At 35.8% G+C, this 20,042-nt stretch overlaps 1 protein-coding gene across 8 annotated transcripts in view; it reads right to left on the bottom strand.

The window, feature by feature from the left end:
• RYR2 (ryanodine receptor 2) overlaps window positions 1–20,042 on the bottom strand; it is a 795,071-nt gene that overhangs the window by 200,664 nt on the left and 574,365 nt on the right. For all 8 annotated transcript variants that reach the window (XM_050770606.1, XM_050770614.1, XM_050770624.1 and 5 more), the window contains 7 exons: window positions 15,193–15,298; window positions 13,088–13,231; window positions 10,151–10,424; window positions 6,718–6,832; window positions 5,302–5,434; window positions 4,011–4,114; window positions 464–599 (listed from right to left, as the gene is read on the bottom strand). In XM_050770606.1, the coding sequence (XP_050626563.1) occupies window positions 464–599; window positions 4,011–4,114; window positions 5,302–5,434; window positions 6,718–6,832; window positions 10,151–10,424; window positions 13,088–13,231; window positions 15,193–15,298 (1,012 nt within the window). The remainder of the gene's footprint in view (window positions 1–463; window positions 600–4,010; window positions 4,115–5,301; window positions 5,435–6,717; window positions 6,833–10,150; window positions 10,425–13,087; window positions 13,232–15,192; window positions 15,299–20,042) is intronic.

Below are 20,042 nucleotides of genomic sequence, written 5' to 3'. Positions count from 1 at the left end.
GTTATACTAATCATTTCCTATGCATAAGAATAACTAAAATCCAACAATATACTGATAAAGCCAAAATGTAACCAAATTACTAGCTTTGGGTATACAAGACACAGTAAATTTCTTTTCTTGCATTACAAATTTTCAGAGTAAAACCTTATGGAGGCATAAACTATTGATTCTCACTACCTTGTTATTATTATAGAATGACATCATTATCCAAACTATTATTGGAATTCAAAATTAAAAATTTATGAGAACTTATGTGCTTAAAATCTTAACTTAAATAAGGAAAGAAGTATATAAACAAATATTGTATTATAAGTGGTTACTGTGAAAAAACCCTATCGATTATAAAATATGTGATTTCTTTACTAATACTTCATGAAAGCGTTGAGATGAATCCTTATCATATAGACATGTCTCTATGCAGTTTTAATAATAACCCAAACGACCCCAAGAAAACGAGTCCTACCATTACAGAAGACAGCAAATCTGAGAAAGTCAAGGTATCTCTCTCCTTCAACTGGATTCCACCCAATGTCTGGATAACCCTTAGACACCAGCAACTGGCAACTCTGCAGTCCACAACCAGCCAAGTAACGAACTACCTGCAAACAACATGATTAACGAAGAGTTATCCCTCGGAGGAAAAGTCATTAGATGCTTCCATTGGATGCAATAAATGACATCCTCAAAGGATGCTTTTAAATAAATGCATTTTTGCAAGTTCTTTTTGCTCTCATGATAATCCACTTGAACTCCCTTTAGTAAAACCTTAGACTTCAGAAATATTTAAATATCGTCATAAAGTGGCGTCATAATAAACATATTTACGATCCTACCATAAGCTTTGGTTTTTTTAAGCTTTCTCTAAGCAGACATTCATTTTAATGAATGCCACAAATGCATCTGCCCGGGGCTCACGACTCACGGATTGGCTCCAGTTGCTGTTTTATTTGCACCATTTCCTTAAACACATTGGAGACAATAAAGCAGCAGCCTCACCCCCACGGTGCCTGCTGTTTTCATCCGCCCACAATTACCCACAGTGCCTGCTGTATACATCCACCCACAATTACCTGCAGTGCCTGCTGTATACATCCACCCGCAATTACTGTCTCAGGGCAACCAAGTCTGTCTGGGTGGGGTAAGAGCTGCAGGATTATGTGTAAAACTATGAAAGAAAAATATTTCTGAATTTTATAGCATTTACTTTGAGACCCTTACCTATCAAAGTCATAAATTGCAAACATGTCTAATGACCTCTCGTGCAATGTAAAAACTGAATCCACCCACAATATTAAAAGATCTATCTGAGATGCAAAGGTATTTTAAAGAGATAAATTGTTTCCAAAATATATATCAATTTAATGGGGAAGCAGGTGTGAGAAAATATATAAAGACAGCAAAACCTAAGATTACAGTCAAATATCCTTGGTTCAAATCAGATGCGCAGCATTTACCAAACACCTCCTTTTGAGCAAGGTACTTTTACTTTTTTAGCCGAGGTTTCAGTGTCCAGGAAATTTTTGATAAGACAACACTTTTCAGTATTGATGCAATGAGCACATAAAATATTTTCCCCTGGCCTTTCCTCTTAAAATATTTTTGTTTTATATGAATGTTGGTCCTCTACAATATTTCATAAGAAATTCAATTTTAAAAGAAATCCCTAGAGAAGTCATTATCAACGGAAGTAAGACTGTTAGAGGAGCAACTTATCAAGCAAATTGAGTTATATCCAGCTCATGTTAAATCAGTTTCAAAAACAAATAGGTAGTATAGCTAAAAATGTTTTATATCAACTATAGCGAAGCAAGAGAACCAATGTACAATAAAATCATCTATTTGAAGTATAAATTCAATGAGCTTTGAAAGATGTTGTCATCTGTGAAAACACACCATAATCAAGATGCAGAACATTGCCGTCACTCCTCAGAGCTCCCTGGGCCCTTTGCAGTCCCTTTCTCCCCACACACCTAGTCCCAGACAATCTGCTTTCTCTCATTACAATTTATCTTGCATTTTCCAGAACACGTGTACACGTAACAATGCAGCATGTATCTTTTTGTGCCTGGCTTCTTTCACTCAGCATATGATTTTGGGATTCATTCACATTGTAGCACATGCCAGTTCTTCATTCTTTTTTATTGTGGGATGACATTTCACCATATATGGGATGACATTTCACCATATATGGGTTTATCAACTAAAACATTGATGATCGGTATTCAAGTTGTTTGCAGTTTTTGGCTATGATGAATAAAACTGTTATAAACATTCACGCCCAAGTCTTTGTGTGAACATACATTTTCCTTTCTACTGGGTAAATTCTTAGCAGTGGAAAGCCTAGGCGTATAGTTTATGGTAGGTTTATGTTTAATTTGTTAAGGAACTGCCAAACTGCTTTCCACACTGGCTGTGCCATTACTCATCATGACAGAAGTAGAAGAGAGTTCTAGCTGCTCCTTGTCCTTCTCAGCATTTGGTATTATCAACCTCATTAGCATTAGCCATTTTAATGAGTATGTAGATTAAAAGATTTTAAGTACGATATGGGGGAAACATGTCCTGAGGTGTCTCAGAGACTTCATGATCCTGGACCGGTATGTCAGGAGGATTTGGGGAAGAGTTTCACTCTTTCATGTCTTCAACAGCCATGCACTAAGTGTCTACCCAGTGCTGACGCTGTTCTCCAAAGTGGGGACAAAGCAGTTAACAGCAGAGGAAAAACCACTCTCACCTCCCTGGCTTGACATTAGAGTAGGGGATGAATTTTTAAAAATGCATAACTACATAGAATTTGATTAAATATATTAATAATTTAAAAAATAAGTTTATATAAATATAAACAAAAGTATACATTTGTATATAAATAAAATAAAACAAAAGTATATATTTGTGTATATAATACACAACTATTTACATCTCCAATGGTTGAAAACAAAGCAGTAAAGGAAACAGGAAGAGTTTAAGGAAGTGGAGAAAAAGTTTCAATTTTACATAGCATGGATACGGAAGAGCTGATCCAGAGGGTGACTTTAGAGCATTGACTGAAAGAATGCCTACAAAGAGCCGTGATGGTATCTTGGGTAAGGATGCTGCAGATGGTTGGACTAACAGGTGGCAAAGACCCTGAGGCTGAGCACAGCTGGCGTGTTCCAGCTACAGCAAGGGGACAAGTGTGCCTGAAGCAAAGAAGAGAGAGTGCAGGAGAGCTGTAGGAGATGAAATCAGGCTGGTATGTAGGATCAGATGATGTAGGAGCTATTGCATCATCTTTGGTTTTTACTGGAGTGAGATAGAAAGCCTTTGGGGAGTACTGGATGGAGGATTGGCATGATCTTTTTAAGAGGGTCACTTTGGCTGATAAGGAAAGAACAGATTCCAGGGGAGCAAGGAAAAAAAAATCAGGTGACTACTTGGAATGCTACTGCAACTACAATACAGGGAAAGTTTCTCTAAATGCTGGTATACACACATGTGGCTTAATATCCTTAGAGTGCATGGTTTTACTATATTGCTGATGCTTTGTGCTGGAATAAAGTATATGTGATATAAAATGTACATATGAGATGTCAAAATAGCCTTTTTAAAAACTGAAGTGTATGATTAAGTCAAAAATGGAAGCAGATATCATGAAAAGACAACAACACGTAAGAATACAGATACAGAACGTTGCTTCTTGTTCCATAGAAAAATGTTTGTGATCAGAGAAAACTCATTTTTTCAAATGTATTGTGCTTCATAACTTCTAACTACAATATAATGTATAGTAGAATTATATACAATGGAATATATAACATTATATAGTGTGCAATGTAAATTATAATATACTTTAATTCTAATATCACTAGAACATATTGTGTTGGTGCAAAATTAATTGTGATTTTGGCCATACTGTCACACTGCAAAACCACAATGACTTCTGCACCAACCTTAGTTCTATTTAAAATATTGAGAAAGAACTATGAAAAAGCATAATTCAGACAAACACACAGGGCAGGAACATTGCTGACCTTTTCTAGATCCGGCTCACGCAGAGCTAATGCTAGTTCATTATTATCCATCACCGAAGCTGCAGCCACATCCAGTGGTGTTGAACCTCTCATAGCTGGGGAGGCTGTTAATTCAAATGAAGATGAAATATAACCTGGATTGTGCTGTATCTATAAACTCCATATAAAAATACCCTACCTCTTAAAATTTAATTTCTGAACACCATCCACAGTGTATTAATCTATAATGATTTAAAGTTTAATTTTTAAGTATTTTTAATTGACAAATAAAAATTGTATATATTGTGTACATGTTTTGAAATATATGTACACTTTATGGAATGACTCAGCTGAGCTAGTTAACATATGTATTACCTCACATACTCTTTTGTTTTTTGTAGTGAAAACACTCAAAATCTACTCTGGCAGCGATTTTCAAGAATATTATACATTAACTACAGTCACCAGGCTGTATAATAGAGTTTTTGAACTTATTCCTTCTATCTAACTGAAATTTTGTATCCTTGAACATCTCCCCAACCACTCTTCCCCAAACCTGGTAACCTCATTCTACTCTCTGTTTCTACGAGTTCGACTTTGATTTTAGAGCCCACATGAAAGTAAGATAATGCAGTATTTGTATTTCTACACGTAGCTTATTTTTTGTAATGTAATATCCTCCAGGTTCATCCATGTTGTGGAAAATGACAGTATTCCCCTCTTGTTTTTAAGGCCAAATAGCATTCCATTGTGAATAAATACCACATTTTTCCTATCCATTCATCCACTGATAAACACTTAGGTTGATTCCATATCTCAGCTATTGTGAATAATGCTGCAATGACCATGGAAGTACACGTATCTCTTTGACATACTGATTATTCACTGCTTTTGGATATATATATACCCAGAAGTAAAACTGTTTGATCATATGGTAGTTCTATTTTTAATTTTTTGAGGAATCTCCTTAATGTTTTCTAAAATGGCTGTAGTAATTTTACATTCCCACCAACATGTATAAGGGTTCCCTTTTCTCCACACCCTCGCCAACACTTACTATGTTCTGTCTTTTCAATAACAGACATTCTAACAGGTGTGAGGTGATAGCTCACGGTGGTTTCAATTTGCACTTTGCTGATGATGAGTGATAGTGAGCATTTTTTCACATACCTATTGGCAAACTGTATGACCTCTTTGGTGAAATGTCTATTCAGGTCCATTGCCCATTTTTTAACCAAACGTTTTTGCTTTTTAAATGTAATATGTATATTATTTTTTGACCTTAAAGATGAAATAAAAGTCATTTACTTACCAAGACCAACACTGCTGTTTTCCAGTAAATAACTGAGATGATCAAACATAGCTTTTTGATTCTGCCTACTTATACGACAGAAGTAACAGAGAAAACGGCAACAGTTGGCCACCATCTTGGGAAAGGTGATTTCCTACAGAAAAAGCATGTCATTAGCTCCTGAAAGCAAATGATCTTTATAAAATTGAGTTCAGATGTTGAGGTCTCAATCACATCGTCAATCCCCATGTGTCCATGTATGGGCCAAACTTCAGATACTGAAAATCTTCAAATGTGCAGCAGACTATGACTCGCCTCATCCCTGAGTCAATGAAAATCAAGCCTGGCACTAATTCAGAAACTTCATTAACATCAATGGGTTAGATCAGAAATTGATTTATTACCCTATTCTCAAAGGTGAAAGGCAGATTCCTTTGTGATGCCTCACTACCACTATCAGCTGTGCTTCCACGGGCGGAGGTTGCAGTGAGCCGAGATCGCACCACTGCACTCCAGCCTAGGCGACAGAGCAAGATTCCATCTCAAAAAAAAAAAAAAAAAAAAAAAGGAAAAAAGAAAAAAAAAGTTCACTTTAGAATTCTACAACAAATACATCCAAGAGTATTATCATCAAATCTCAATCTGGATTGGAAATTAAGTTAAACCAACCAATGTTGGTATCATGGAGAATGGCTGAGTCTGAAGAACATGCTTGTGCCATGGACTGGTAGCATGATGGGAACTGACTTATAATTCAAAATTTTAAAATAAATTAATACATAGAGTAATTTTTATGTTTCTAAGTTTCTAAATACCCCTAAATGAGATACTTTAGTTTCTAAATATCCCCTAAAGGAGAATAATTTAGAAGGCCAAAAATTACACAGCATAAGACAGGAAATTTTTTATCAAAATCAAGTAAAAAAAAAAAAAAAACAAAAAAAAAAAAAAAAACTACCAGTACGTTCAACTCTCTAAGGTTTGTGTGTGTGTTTTTTTTTCAAAAAGTGTTCTTTAAAAACAGTCACCCTAAGAGGATTTAAGAAATTCTCGTTAAGAATCTGCAATCTGGGCCAGGTGTGGTGGCTCACGCCTGTAATCCCAGCACTATGGGAGGCCAAGGCAGGCAGATCATGAGGTCAGGAGATTAAGACCATCCTGGCTAACACAGTGAAACCCTGTCTCTACTAAAAATACAAAAAAATTAGCTGGGCATGGTGGCGGGCACCTGTAATCCCAGCTACTCGGGAGGCTGAGGCAGGAGAATGGCGTAAACCCGGGAGGCAGAGCTTGCAGTGAGCTGCAGTGAGCCTAGATCGGGCCACTGCACTCCAGCCTGGGCTCTGTCTCAAAAAAAATAAAGAATCTGCTATCTATATACTCCAGGAGATGATACTAAATAGCACTAAATAGCATCTCAGGAATCAAAGACTTTACCTTGGACTCTCCACCTCCAAGGACGTTCACCATGACCTCCATCACAGTCTCATGCATCCCCAGTGCCCTCATGAGATTAGGGTGCTGGTAAAACACCTTGTTATTCATAATATCCCTAGAAACGACAACGGACGTATGGGGTAAAGCTCAGAACAACATTTAAATAGTTCACCAAGTTTCTCATAAATCTTTTAGAAATAATTTATGCAAGTTGAAAAGTAAAAGCAATCACAGTATTTAATAAGCCACAAAAGTTAATGAATGTAATTGAGTTTTCCTAAAAAATACTGGTAATTTACCAAAACTGGTTGACAAGTGTCTATTCTTTTTAATCGTAATAAACACAGTAAATATTAAACTGTTAAAATGAAATATTTTGGACACATCATTCCTAATTTTATGGATATCCAACCATGCATGTGTCCAACCTTCTTTTATATAAAAATATGAATTAGTGTTATACCATGTTTACATAAAAATTCTTCATATATAAGTATCTCTGCTTTTCATATATATGCTATTGTTAGTACTACATTCAGTATTTGCTATTTCTTTTCAAGTTCATATTATCATTCTGACAAATACTTAAAAGGATTTAAATTCTCCAAGAGAAACTGAGTATACATGAAGTCCAGGTACAAGTAATCTAACTCATTAAAATGGACATCCAGTTTCAAGAAACAGTATTAGGTGATACCTAAAATGTCTCATATTATCATTACTGCATTACATATTCTTGTAATATGTGTGTTCAGGTATTCCTAAGGGTCATAATGTTCAGGAGAAAGTATCATTCACTGCAAATAAAGAGCTCTGTTGATTTCTATTTTAACATAGATCAAATCAATGCCAAGAGTCTTTTCTATAAAACATTTTCTTGTCAGATCTACAGCAAGAATATAACATACAGCCTACAAGAAAACTGAAACTTCTCTTCAAATTAGTTCCCTTTAGTTGAATTACTCACTTATTCATTTAGTCATATGCAAAACTTCAGTTACTCTGGCTATATCAAGAAAGTGGGATAGTATGATTTTGTGTGTGTGTGTGTGTGTGTGTGTGTGTGTGTGTGTGTGTGTGTGTGTATATATATATATATTATATATTTTTTTTTTTTTTTTTTTTTTTTTTTTTGAGATGGAGTCTCCCTCAGTCGCCCAGTCTGGAGTGCAGTGGCGCGATCTCCGCTCACTGCAAGCTCCGCCTCCCGGGTTCACGCCATTCTCCTGCCTCAGCCTCCCGAGTAGCGGGGACTACAGGCGCCCACCACTATGTCCGGCTAATTTTTTTGTATTTTTAGCAGAGATGGGGTTTCATCGTGTTAGCCAGAATGGTCTCGATCTCCTGACCTCATGATCCGCCCGTCTCGGGCTTCCAAAGTGCTGGGATCACAGGCGTAAGCCACCGCACCCGACCGTATATATCATTTTTAATGAAGAGGGCTTTTAGATAGCATAGGTCAGAAAAGCTACTTGGTGCCCAAGTCTAATATGGGTCTGCCTTATTTCATGCCAGAACAAACTAAGGTAAACAAAGGCAGCTTTTTCCGTTTTATTGTCTCATTCATTCACATCTTTGAATGAAGTAACTTGATTTTAAAATCTCATTTGCTTTTAGTTTTAGGTAAATTAAATAGCAGTCAGGCTGTCATTTACTAAGAATCTCTCTTGTGTTAAATATTTTGAATACCATGAAAAGAAGCATTTTGCTTTTTAACATCATTTTGAGTTTTATCACTACTGAATGATTTACTTTTTAATGGCACATATCACTGTTGTGTGTTAAGAAAGAATGTGATCTCCATTTCCTGGAAGGTTTCTTTTTCACTTGGTTAATTAAGATAACTTCTTATGAGAGGCTTCCTCGGGTTAGATATAAATATTAGTACTCAAATAAGACCTATCTATGCTCATACAGTTATAAAGACTATAATATTTGCTTTTCTCAATTGGCTTTTTTGCTTTCCCTTTCTGTCCCATTAGTACATTTATTTTTAGTGTGCAACAATTACCATGAATTTTTAATAGAACCCTTCAGTCAATTTTTATAATTTTAAATACTTAATAGGTCCATGAGCAAGATGCAATATTGTTTTTTGAGTTAAATGTATAGAAATGATATGAAACAATCTGTATCATTATACATTTGTTTTCTTCCCTCAGGATTATATTTGAGTTCTGTCAAAAAAAAAACCCTTGTATTCTATTTTATTCATTTTTTTCAAAGAATTAACTCTAAGTTTCTTTGATCAATTTTATTGTTTCTTTTGGTCTATTTTATTCATGTAGCAGTTACCTTTATTATCTCCTCTTTAGCCTGATATCTATGTAACTACATTAGCTTTTTTTTCTGCTAAATATTTGTCTTCTCATCACTGTTTAACATCCTATCTTCCAGATTTCTACATTTTTATGTTTAGGTATTGTTCTTAATGAACATCATAGAGCTTTACATAATTTTTATCTTTGTTATGATTTTGATTCCATCTTATTTTTTCTTTATTTTTAATTATTTTAAAAAATATTTTAGATATTTAGGGGGTGCAATGCAGATTTCTTAAATGCATATATTGTGTCACGGAGGAGTCTGGGTTTTCAGTGCAATACAAAAAAAAAGCCTGGGCTTCGGTTGTACCATTACCTGAGTAGTGAACACTAATCAATAGGTAATTTTTCCATCTTATTTTCAAATCCCCAAACTATACAAGCTTATTATTAATGATTGCTTCGATTTATACATGTATAAATCAGTAGTACACTCAATACGACTTATTGCATCCCATTCTTTTTCTCTGAATTCTGTTTTCTTCTCCCTAATGTATATATTAACATGTAGCATAAAAATTTTAGAAGGTCTTCCAATGAGGGTCTGTAAGTAAATATTCTGAAATATCCTTGTTTTATCCTCACTCTTGAATATAGGATATTAACCTTAACCCCCAAATCCACATGAAATGCAAGCTCATGATGCTGAATTCTCAGAAAAGTTGTTCCCCCTACCCCTTCTTTTTCCAAGGCCCAGTAGATAAAGACAAGCTTCCTTATCATTTCCTGCTCATACTTCCCACTACCCACCTTGGATTTCAATGTGTTTTTTAATTTCTTTTTTCAATGTGTTAAATGCCACATAGACCTATGGATCAATGCGTTTTTATTGTCCTATGTTTTTATATATTATTGTACGTTACTATGAGACTTAAAAAAAACACTGAAAGATATTGGCTGTGTGCCACACTGTGAAATTAGTCTTGTTTCATCACTGTGCAATTTTCTAACTTAGCTTTTGTTTCTATCTCTAGAAAAACAATTTAGTTTAATGATCATATAATCCAGACAATATATTTTTATCAATGTAGCTACTGTATTACTATAGGGATAAAAATTAGAAAGAAAACATTTATAAGACAAAGGGTTGTAGTCATTAAATAATTTACCCTAATCCGCGAATCATAAGCTTCTCTTCTTCTTTGCCCATTCTCACACTCAGCAGGGACCGAATTTGACCAAGGGACGCCAGCAGGTTGATGGTGTCCTCCACGGACACGCCATTTATCGTGTAGGTCTTTGGCAGCGCCCGAACAAGACCCCCAATGCCATCATACTGCCGATGGAGCAACACAAACATGGCCCTCACCAGCTCGGGGTCTTCAATGACAGACTCCTGAGCCCATCTGACCATGGTTTCAGAGATCAGCTGCTGCAGAGTGGCTGCCAAGTCATTATGGATATTTTTTAAAAGAAAAATAAGAGAAGACAAATCAGTTGGACATTTTAGGTCCATATCCTATACCCCCAAATTGGCATTTCTATTTGTACCAGACTTGAAAAGGCTCTAGATATTCTTTGAAGAAAATAACCTTCATTGGATGATACATATTTCAATACAGATCAGTTACAATCATGCGAGGATAAAACAATATACAAACCTTTCTTTAAAAATCATTCTTATAATTAAATAAGCTATAGTTATATCACTTTTTCAAAATTACTATTGGCAATTCATATGTAATTGAAGGTATGGTAATTAATATAAGGTATCCTACTACTTTTATTTGTTTTGTTCTATTATTTTCTTCCCAGAAGGCCTGACATCATTTATCCCTATAAAGTTCAGTCATGGACATTCAGAAAGTATCTGTTTATCCAATTGTCTCCTCAGTTGAGTCACCTGCACTAGTGACTACATATAATTATGTTTTCACCTAAAGTTGTATCCATATTTGTCATTTAAAATGTCTTCAAAAGGATTTGATTGTGAATTTATATTAAAGTGAAAAGTTACTACATACATAGAAAATTACTTTGCAATGTAACATGAAACATAGTAAATTTAAAAGCAATAGAAATATCCAAATCTTTTCAAATAAACAGCAAAATTACCAAAATTAAGTGGCGTGACCAATTCGTGCACGATGAGGCACTTAATCCTAGCATTAATATGCTGGCTGGTTTTCAAATTAGGCTGTTTTACTTTCATCTAGAAATTACTTAAGCAAAAACAAAAACTACCATTTTTAACCAAATACAAAATGCAAATAAAATGCCAATATAATCCCCTATATCTCAAAACCACACTGTCATTTTAATCACTCAAGATCATAAACTTGATAATAATAGAAAGTGATTCATAAGAAACATTGAACTCTGGCCGGGCGCGGTGGCTCAACCCTGTAATCGCAGCACTTTGGGAGGCCGAGGCGGGCGGATCACAAGGTCAGGAGATCGAGACCACAGTGAAACCCCGTCTCTACTAAAAATACAAAAAATTAGCCGGGCGCGGGGGCGGGCGCCTGTAGTCCCAGCTACTCAGGAGGCTGAGGCAGGAGAATGGCGGGAACCCGGGAGGCGGAGCTTGCAGCGAGCCGAGATCGTGCCACTGTACTCCAGCCTGGGCAACAGCGTGAGACTCCGTCTCAAAAAAAAAAAAAAAAAAAAAAAAAAAAAGAAACATTGAACTCTGCCATGCACAGTGGCTCACGTCTGTAATCCCAGCACTTTGGGAAGCCGAGGTGGGTGGACTGCTTGAAACCAGGAGTTCAACACCAGCCTGGCCAACATGGTAAAACTCAGTCTCTACTAAAAATATAAAAATTAGGTGTCTTAGTGCATGCCTATAATCCCAGCTACTTAGGAGACAGACAGGCAGGCGGAGGTTGCAGTAAGCCGAGAAGCCGCCACTGCACTCCAGCCTGGGTGATGGAGCGAGACTTTATGGAACTCTGATTTTAAAGAAAACTTGACTCAAATTTGTGACTGTGACACTGAAAAATAAATTTAGAAGTAACTGTATGAATAAAGGTTTTCTGTTTTAAGTTAGTAAGAAAAAAAAAGTGCTGTAAAAGTTTTCATAAGTTTATTATTATTATTTTTTTAATTTCAGGGAAAGCTATTAAGAAACCATTGCTGCATCTTAAAATCAATGCAGTCTAGGGACATGGATGCAGCTGGAAACCATCATTCTTAGCAAACTATCACAAGAACACAAAACCAAACACCGCATGTTCTCACTCATAAGTGGGAACTGAACAATGAGATCACTTGGACTCGGGAAGGGGAACATCACACACCGGGGCCTATCATGGGGAGGGGGGAGGAGGGAGGGATTGCATTGGGAGTTATACCTGATGTAAATGACGAGTTGATGGGTGCTGACGAGTTGATGGTTGCAGCACACCAACATGGCACAAGTATACATATGTAACAAACCTGCACGTTATGCACATGTACCCTAGATCTCAAAGTATAATAATAATTTTAAAAAAATTAAAAAAAAGAACCTATAAAAAAAATCAATGCAGTCTTAGAAGAGAAGTAAAAAGCAGGCTGGCTAGATCCCTCAGACCTACTCAGAGTGCGGTGCCCGAGGGACTCAGAGCCTAAGGGTGCTTGTTTGGTTGTAAGGAGTAGCAGCCATTATTCTTAAATAGGATATGGACCAACCAGAAGTGTATAACAGTTTAGGAAATATTTCAGAACCAAGATATAAAGACAATATCTGTTTAAATTTTAACAAAAAAGTTTAATTTGATGCAATAATATTTGAAAATCAACCTCATATTTAGAAATGAAGGCTAAATTACCATACTTCCTTTTAACTTTCTCTTTATAATCTCTGATAAAATACCTAAATTTCTAGTTCTCTATGGAGACTATCCATCCTTATCATGCTGCTACCTCTCAGTCTGTTGCTAGACACATAGACTGATGCTGCTGTCTATTTCTGGGAGCTACAGGCATCTACTTAAGAGTCTGATTCTTGGAAGTTGCAAACTCAATTATCTCACTGGCTCATCTAGTAGAACATTCGTTTAAAGGATGAGTTAAGTGTTAGCCGTTGGGTCATTTTGCCCGTGCCCTCTTAGACTGCTTACAGGACTTTTTGGAGTCACTCTCAACTGGTTTTTCTGCTTGCTTCTTCTTCAGGTATGTCACCTTTTCTACCAGGGATAGCAGACGCCCTCTAATTGTTAAATCACTGTTTCCATCCAGAGACCCATCTTCATCCAGCTCAATTCCTAGTATAAAAAAACAGAGAGTCAGAAAAAAATATTTAAATAATACACTTGGGCAAATAATTCTGAGGCCTTGCAATTTCTTTCATGTACAACTTAGAGCAACGTCAAAAAATGTCTGACATTAAGTTAAGCAATCTTGCTTACCAGCCCGCATAAGTAACATTCACTTGTCAGCCTCTTTTCTTCCTCTTTCTTTTTGTTCTATTCCTGTGGGCTCAGGGCTACCACCCAGAACAAAATATAACACTGAGCAGAGACCAAAAAGACTCTCTTAGGGGCAAAGCTCAATCCTGCTATTTTGGCTGACCCCTGGTCATCTCGGACTTCAGATACTGTCTGCCTAGACTTACAGTGCAGCCCTGCCTAAATCACTCCCCCGGGACTTTAATTCTCCTCTCTTGCCTCCAAAAATTTTAGCAGCATTTTGGTTAGTTGAGAAACAGAGAGAACAGGCATAATTAGGTACCCTAAACCAGGGAATGCTTTATATCTGAAACAATAATTCTAAAGTTTTAAAGTATGCCTGTATTTCTATTCTAGGGATACTAGAAATACAGGGATACTTGTAGAAAAAAAAAATATATATATATGTACATACACACATTTCTATAAGGGATACTTGTAGAAATACATATATATACACACACACATATACACACACACATACATATACACACATGTAGTATAATTTTCTGGGAGTCATTTAGTGGTACTTCATTCATAAACCAAATTAATATGCAAAGTGGTGTTTTTATTATCTCCATTAAAATAAGATAACCAAAGGTTAAACCAGTGGTATTATTTTTATCTGTAACTTTAAAAACAGCTGGTTCATTTTCTTTTATTGAATCATCAGACCTCATCTACACCACTGCATAAAGGAATAAAAACACACACACATCCAGAATACCTAATCGATTCCATTTTTAAAGTTTTTAGAATAAAAGGAGGGGAGATTTCCCTTAACAGATCTGGATTACTGACACACAACTCAGTGTAGGGTTTCCATAGGCATTCACTAATTTCAAAAGATATAGTCTAAATTTTCCAGAAAGTACTCCCTCAACTGCTTTAAATACAACTGTTTGTGATCAAATTTCTTTCTTAAAAAAGAAAAAAAAAAAAAGCAGTTTCATTGAGGTTACTATAAACAAAACTGTACATGTTTTATCTGTGCAACATGAGCTTGGACATACGCATGGGCTTGGACATACGCATGAGCTCGGACATATGCATGAGCTTGGACATATGCATGAGCTTGGACATACGCATGAGCTTGGACATATGCATGAGCTTGGACATACGCATGAGCTTGGACATACGCATGGGCTTGGACATACGCATGACCTTGGACATACGCATCCATCTATGAAACCATCACCACCAGGAACAGACATAAATCCATCACCTCTAAGTTTCTTAGTGCTTCTTTGTTTTTCTTTTGGGGCGGGGAGTTTGTTTGTTTGTTGCTGTTTTAAGAATACTTAACATGACATCTACCCTCGTAACAGAATTTTAAGTGCACAATACAGTATTGTGAACTGGAACCACGCTGTTGTGCCGTGGATCTCCAGAATTCATTCATCTTGTATAACTGAAACTTTGTACCCATTGACTAAACCAACCTTAACGTCCCTGCCGCAGGCGCCTGGCCACATGTCCCCCTTCCCATTTCCTGCCACTGATGGAAAGAGGAAAAAGAGAGAAAGAATTTTGGTCACCTTCTGTTCAGTTTAACTGCCTCTCTGATTTCTCTATCCCTCAGGACTCCCCACACAGGGACAGTTATTTTGCCATTTTGCCATAATAAATGTTTTTATATAACATTAATAAATGTTTTTATATAACCTTCTAACAGGTATTGTGTGTATTCGTGAACATATTTGCATGTACGCTTAATTTTGTCTCAGGATATATGGATTAAAAACACATAATAAGAGCTTTTATTACAAAGACCTTACCACAATGCGTCATCAAATCTTCATGGAAATCCAATAGTTGGTCACGAATTTCTTCTGGACATGGACATTCACTTTTGTCATCCTTAAAATTGAGAAGCATATTGATCTGAAAGTTTGAAAAACAAGAAAGAGGAAGAAGGAGAAAGAAAAGAAAGGTGAATTCAAGAATGGCACAGCAGGGCTGGGCGGAGTGGCTCACGCCGGTAATCCCAGCACTTTGGGAGGCTGAGGCGGGCAGATCACGAGGTCAGGAGTTCGAGACCAGCCTGGCCAACATGGTGAAAAACCATCTCTACTAAAAATACAAAAATTAGTTGGGTGTGGTGGTGCACCCCTGTAGTCCCAGCTACTTGGGAAGCTGAGGCAGGAGAATTGCTTGAACCTGGGAAGCGGAGGTTGCAGTGAGCCAAGATCGTGCCACTACACTCCAGCCTGGGTGACAGAGTGAGACTTTGTCTCAAAAAAAAAAAAAAAAAAAAAAAAAAAAAAATGGCACAGCAACTACCATAAAAGCAAAAATGCTCAAAATCTCTGATTGTTCATAAATTATTCCTCCACAGGTGTCCATCACACAACCCAACCAGTACTGCAGAATAAATCAAATCATTCATAGCTTAACAAGCTGCAAAATAGTTATATAACCTTTCTTCCTCTTTCTCAAGTCCACAATATGTTACACTCTTGTATACTTTAAGGATTCTTAACTAAGAGATCTAAAGGCTATTTTTAAAAAGTGTTGTATTATGCTTATCTTAAATTTCCATTATTTTCTAGCTAACACCTCTACTTTATAGAGCATTTATTGAATATTTAAAAGAACTCTTTTTGAGAACACAGACACAAAGAAGGAAAAATATAATTGAAAAGTAACATTGGTTTGAGTATCCCTTATCTGAAATGCTTGGGCCCAGAAGTGTTTCAGATATAGGATTTTTTTTTTCAGAGTTTGGAATACAATCATCCTTTAGAATCCACAGAGAATTGGTTCCAGGACCCTCCATAGAGACAAAAAGCCACAGATGATCAAGTCTCTTTTATGAAATGGCACAGAAACTGCATATAACCTATGTATACTCTCTCACATATTTTAAATCATCTCTAAATTACTTATAATACCTAATACAGTGCTGACACATCACTTCATTTAAGTGGATTAGACATAGTACTGGGTGTACAGCAAATTCAAGTTTTGTGTTTTGGAACTTTGTAGAATTTTTTTGAATACTTTCAAGATACAGTTGGTTGAATCCACAGATGTAGAACCCACAGATAGAGAGGACCAGCTCCATTTGCATACAAATGTGATATTTTGAGGATAGAACCCAAGTCTAAAAATGAAAGTCACCTATGTTTCATACACACCTTACACACATAGCCTAAAGGAAATTTTATAAAATATTTTAAATAACTTTGTGCATGAAATAAACTTTGTACTAAATATTCACATGTGGAATTTTCCACTTGTGGTATCATGTCAGTGCTCCAAATGTTTTGGATTTTGGAGTATTCTGGGTTTTGAATTTTCGTTTTAGGCATGGTTAATCTTTATAAGGGATAACTACGCTGCTGCTAACATTAATGGTTCAGTTAAACTGTGGGAAATTTTCTTCCATTTATGTTTGAACAATAATATTAAATTTATAAATTTGGAAAAAAAAGATGTTTTCCCATAATTTTCCTTTAAGAAACTATTTTAGATTTTCTTTTTGGCATTTATGTGATTTTTTTCCCTAAACGTTTATTTTGATATAATTACAGATTTATATGCTATTGTAAGAAATAATACAGAGAGACTTCAAGTACCCTTTATGCACTTTCCCCAATGGTAACACTCTGCAAAACTGTAGTACTATATCATAATCAGGATAGCAACTTTAGTGCAGTCAAAACAGAGGATAATTCCTTTATCTCAAAGATCCCTCCCGTTACCCTTTCATGACCACACCCACATCCCTCTGTCTGCCCCTCATCCTTAACCACAAATTTGTTTTCCATCTCTTTGGTTTTGTCATTGCCAGAATGTTACAGAAATGGAATCATATAGTGTGTAAGTGCGTATTCCCATATGATCCTTTAAAAATATGTATTTAATTGGCAAATATTAATTGTACGTATTTTCGGGGTACCATGTGATGCTTCAATACATGTATACATTGTAGAAAGATTAAATCAAGATAATTAACATATTCATCACCTCATTTACTTATCGTTATTTCAAAGGTGAGAAGAAAAAAATCCCATATGATCACTTGGTGTCAGCAGGGAGTGCCGTGGTAAGTGGTTTCATTCCTGGTATGGGTAATTTGTATCTTCTCTTTTTTTCTTTGTCAGTTGTTTTAGAGGTTTGTCAATTTCATTGTTATTTTTTAAATAACCAGCTTTTGGATCCATTTTTTCTATTGTCCCGTTTTCAGCTTCATTACTTTCTGTTATTAGCTACATTAGTGACTTCTGTCTGCTTGCTTTAGGTTTATTTTACTCATTGTTTTCAAAATTCTTGAAGTGGCAGGTTAGATTATTGATCTGAGTGGTTTCCACTTTTTAAATGTAAGCACTGAGTGCTATAAATTTCCCTCTTGGCCTTGGTTTAGCTGTGGCACAAATTTTCAAATGTGATGTGTCCAATTTCTTTCAGTTTAATGAATCTTTAAATTTCTCCCCAGACTTCCTCCTCAAACCACAGATTATTTAGAAGTGGGTCGTTTAGTATCTCTAAGACTTTGGAGATTTTCAAGTTACCTTTCTGTCACTGATTTCTAATTTGATTACAATGTGATTAAAAAAATGTGTATGATTTCAACATTTAAAAATTTCTTGAGGTGATTTTATGGCCCAGGATATGTTCCATCTTAGCAAATGTTTTATGGACACTTGAAAAGAGTGTGTACTTTGTTGTTGGGTGAAGTAGTCTACAAATCTTGATAGATCTAGTATTTGATAATAGTGTGGAGTTTTCCCATATCACAGCTCATTTTTCTGTTTAGCTGTTCTATCAACTGAGAGAGGAGTCTTGAAGTCTGCAATAACTTTGGATTTGTCTATTTCTTCTTACAGTTCTATTAGTTTTGCCTTCACATATTTTGCTCTATTGTTTAATTCACATACATTTATCTTCTTGGTGGATTGACCATTATGTATTATCTTTGTCTCTCGGTAATTTTCTGTGCTCTGAAGTCTACTTTATGTGACATAGCTACTTATGCTTTATTTTGATTAATATTTTAATAATACATATTCCTTTAACCTTTCCCCTTTTAATCTGTATACATTATTACATTTGAAGCGAGTTTCTCATAGCAAGTATATAGTTGGATTGAGTTTTTTAAATTCACTCTGCCAATTTCTTTTAATTGGTATATTTAGATTATTTATATTTGTGTAATTATTGATATGCTGTGACTTCAGTCTGTCATTTCACCTGTGGTTTTGTTTGTTCTCTCTGATTGATTTTTACTGACTTGCTATGCATTACCTGAAGAATATTTAGCATCCTATTTTGATTTATCTGTAGTACTTCTCAGGGTATCCCTTTGTACAGCTTTTCTAGTGCTTGCTCTGTGTATTACTTTATATACATACCTATACCTAACGTACAGTCTACTGGTATTGATGGTGTACCAGATGGTACAATGTCGACACCAGTAGACTTCAGTTTCAGTGAAGGATAGAAACCTTATCTCCCTTTATGTTCCTTTATTCTCCTCTGTTTATAATTTTTAAATATTCCTTATACATGTATTTAGAAACACATCAGTTTTACGATTTTTGCTTCAACCATCAAACATAAATTAGAAAACTCCAGAGGAGAAGAAAATGCACTGTATTTACCATATTATAACATTTCCCAGTGTTCTTTCTTCCTTTCTGAATTTTCCAAATTTCCTTCATTTTTCATTTTCCTTATATTTAAAAAATTCCTTTAGCATTCTTTTAGTGTAGGTCTGCTGTGGTCAAATTCTTACAACTTCCTGTCGTTTGAGAATGTCTTGATTTCCCCTTCGTTCCTTAAGAATATTTTCTAGGTACACAGAACTCTGAGGTGATAATCTCTTCTTTCAGCATTTGAAAACTGTTGTGCCACTTCCTCCTGCCCTCCATACTTTCCATGAGAAATCTGCTGTCACTCACTTCCTCCTGCCCTCCATACTTTCCATGAGAAATCTGCTGTCACTCACATTCTTCTGCCCTCCATACTTTCCATGAGAAATCTGCTGTCACTCACATTCTTCTGCCCTCCATACTTTCCATGAGAAATCTGCTGTCACTCACATTCTTCTGCCCTCCATACTTTCCATGAGAAATCTGCTGTCACTCACATTCTTCTGCCCTCCATACTTTCCATGAGAAATCTGCTGTCACTCACATTCTTTTTCCCTCTGTAGGTAGTGTCATTTCTTTAAAGACTCTGTCTTTAATTTTTTCAGAAATTTGACTATGATGTGTCTCGGTATAGATTTATGTTTATCCTATATGGAATTTACTCATCTTCTTGAATCTCTCACTTCATATCTTTTACTGACATTGAAAAGTTTTCAGCCATTATTTTCTTCATTTTTTTTCAGTTCACCCTCTTTCTCCTATCCTCTGAGACTCCAACATCACAAATGTTAGATCTTTTGTTATATTCATCTTTTCTTCAGATGGAATAGTTGATATCACCCTCTCTTCAGTTCACTGATTGTTTCTTCTTCTCCCTTCATTCTGCTTTTAAGCCCATTCATTGACTTTTAAAATTTCAGTGATTACATTTTTCAGGTTTAAAATTTCCATTTGGTTCTTTGTTATATATTTTGTTTCTCTGCTGCTGAGGCTTTCTATTTTTTTTTTTCCATTTTGAAGGAATTACAGGG

This window comes from Macaca thibetana, chromosome 1 (assembly GCF_024542745.1).
Source record: "Macaca thibetana thibetana isolate TM-01 chromosome 1, ASM2454274v1, whole genome shotgun sequence".
In the NCBI taxonomy this organism is placed as follows: Eukaryota; Metazoa; Chordata; class Mammalia; order Primates; family Cercopithecidae; genus Macaca; species Macaca thibetana.
The sequence above is the reverse complement of the archived record's forward strand: the minus strand, read 5'-3'. Positions and strand labels throughout refer to the sequence as shown.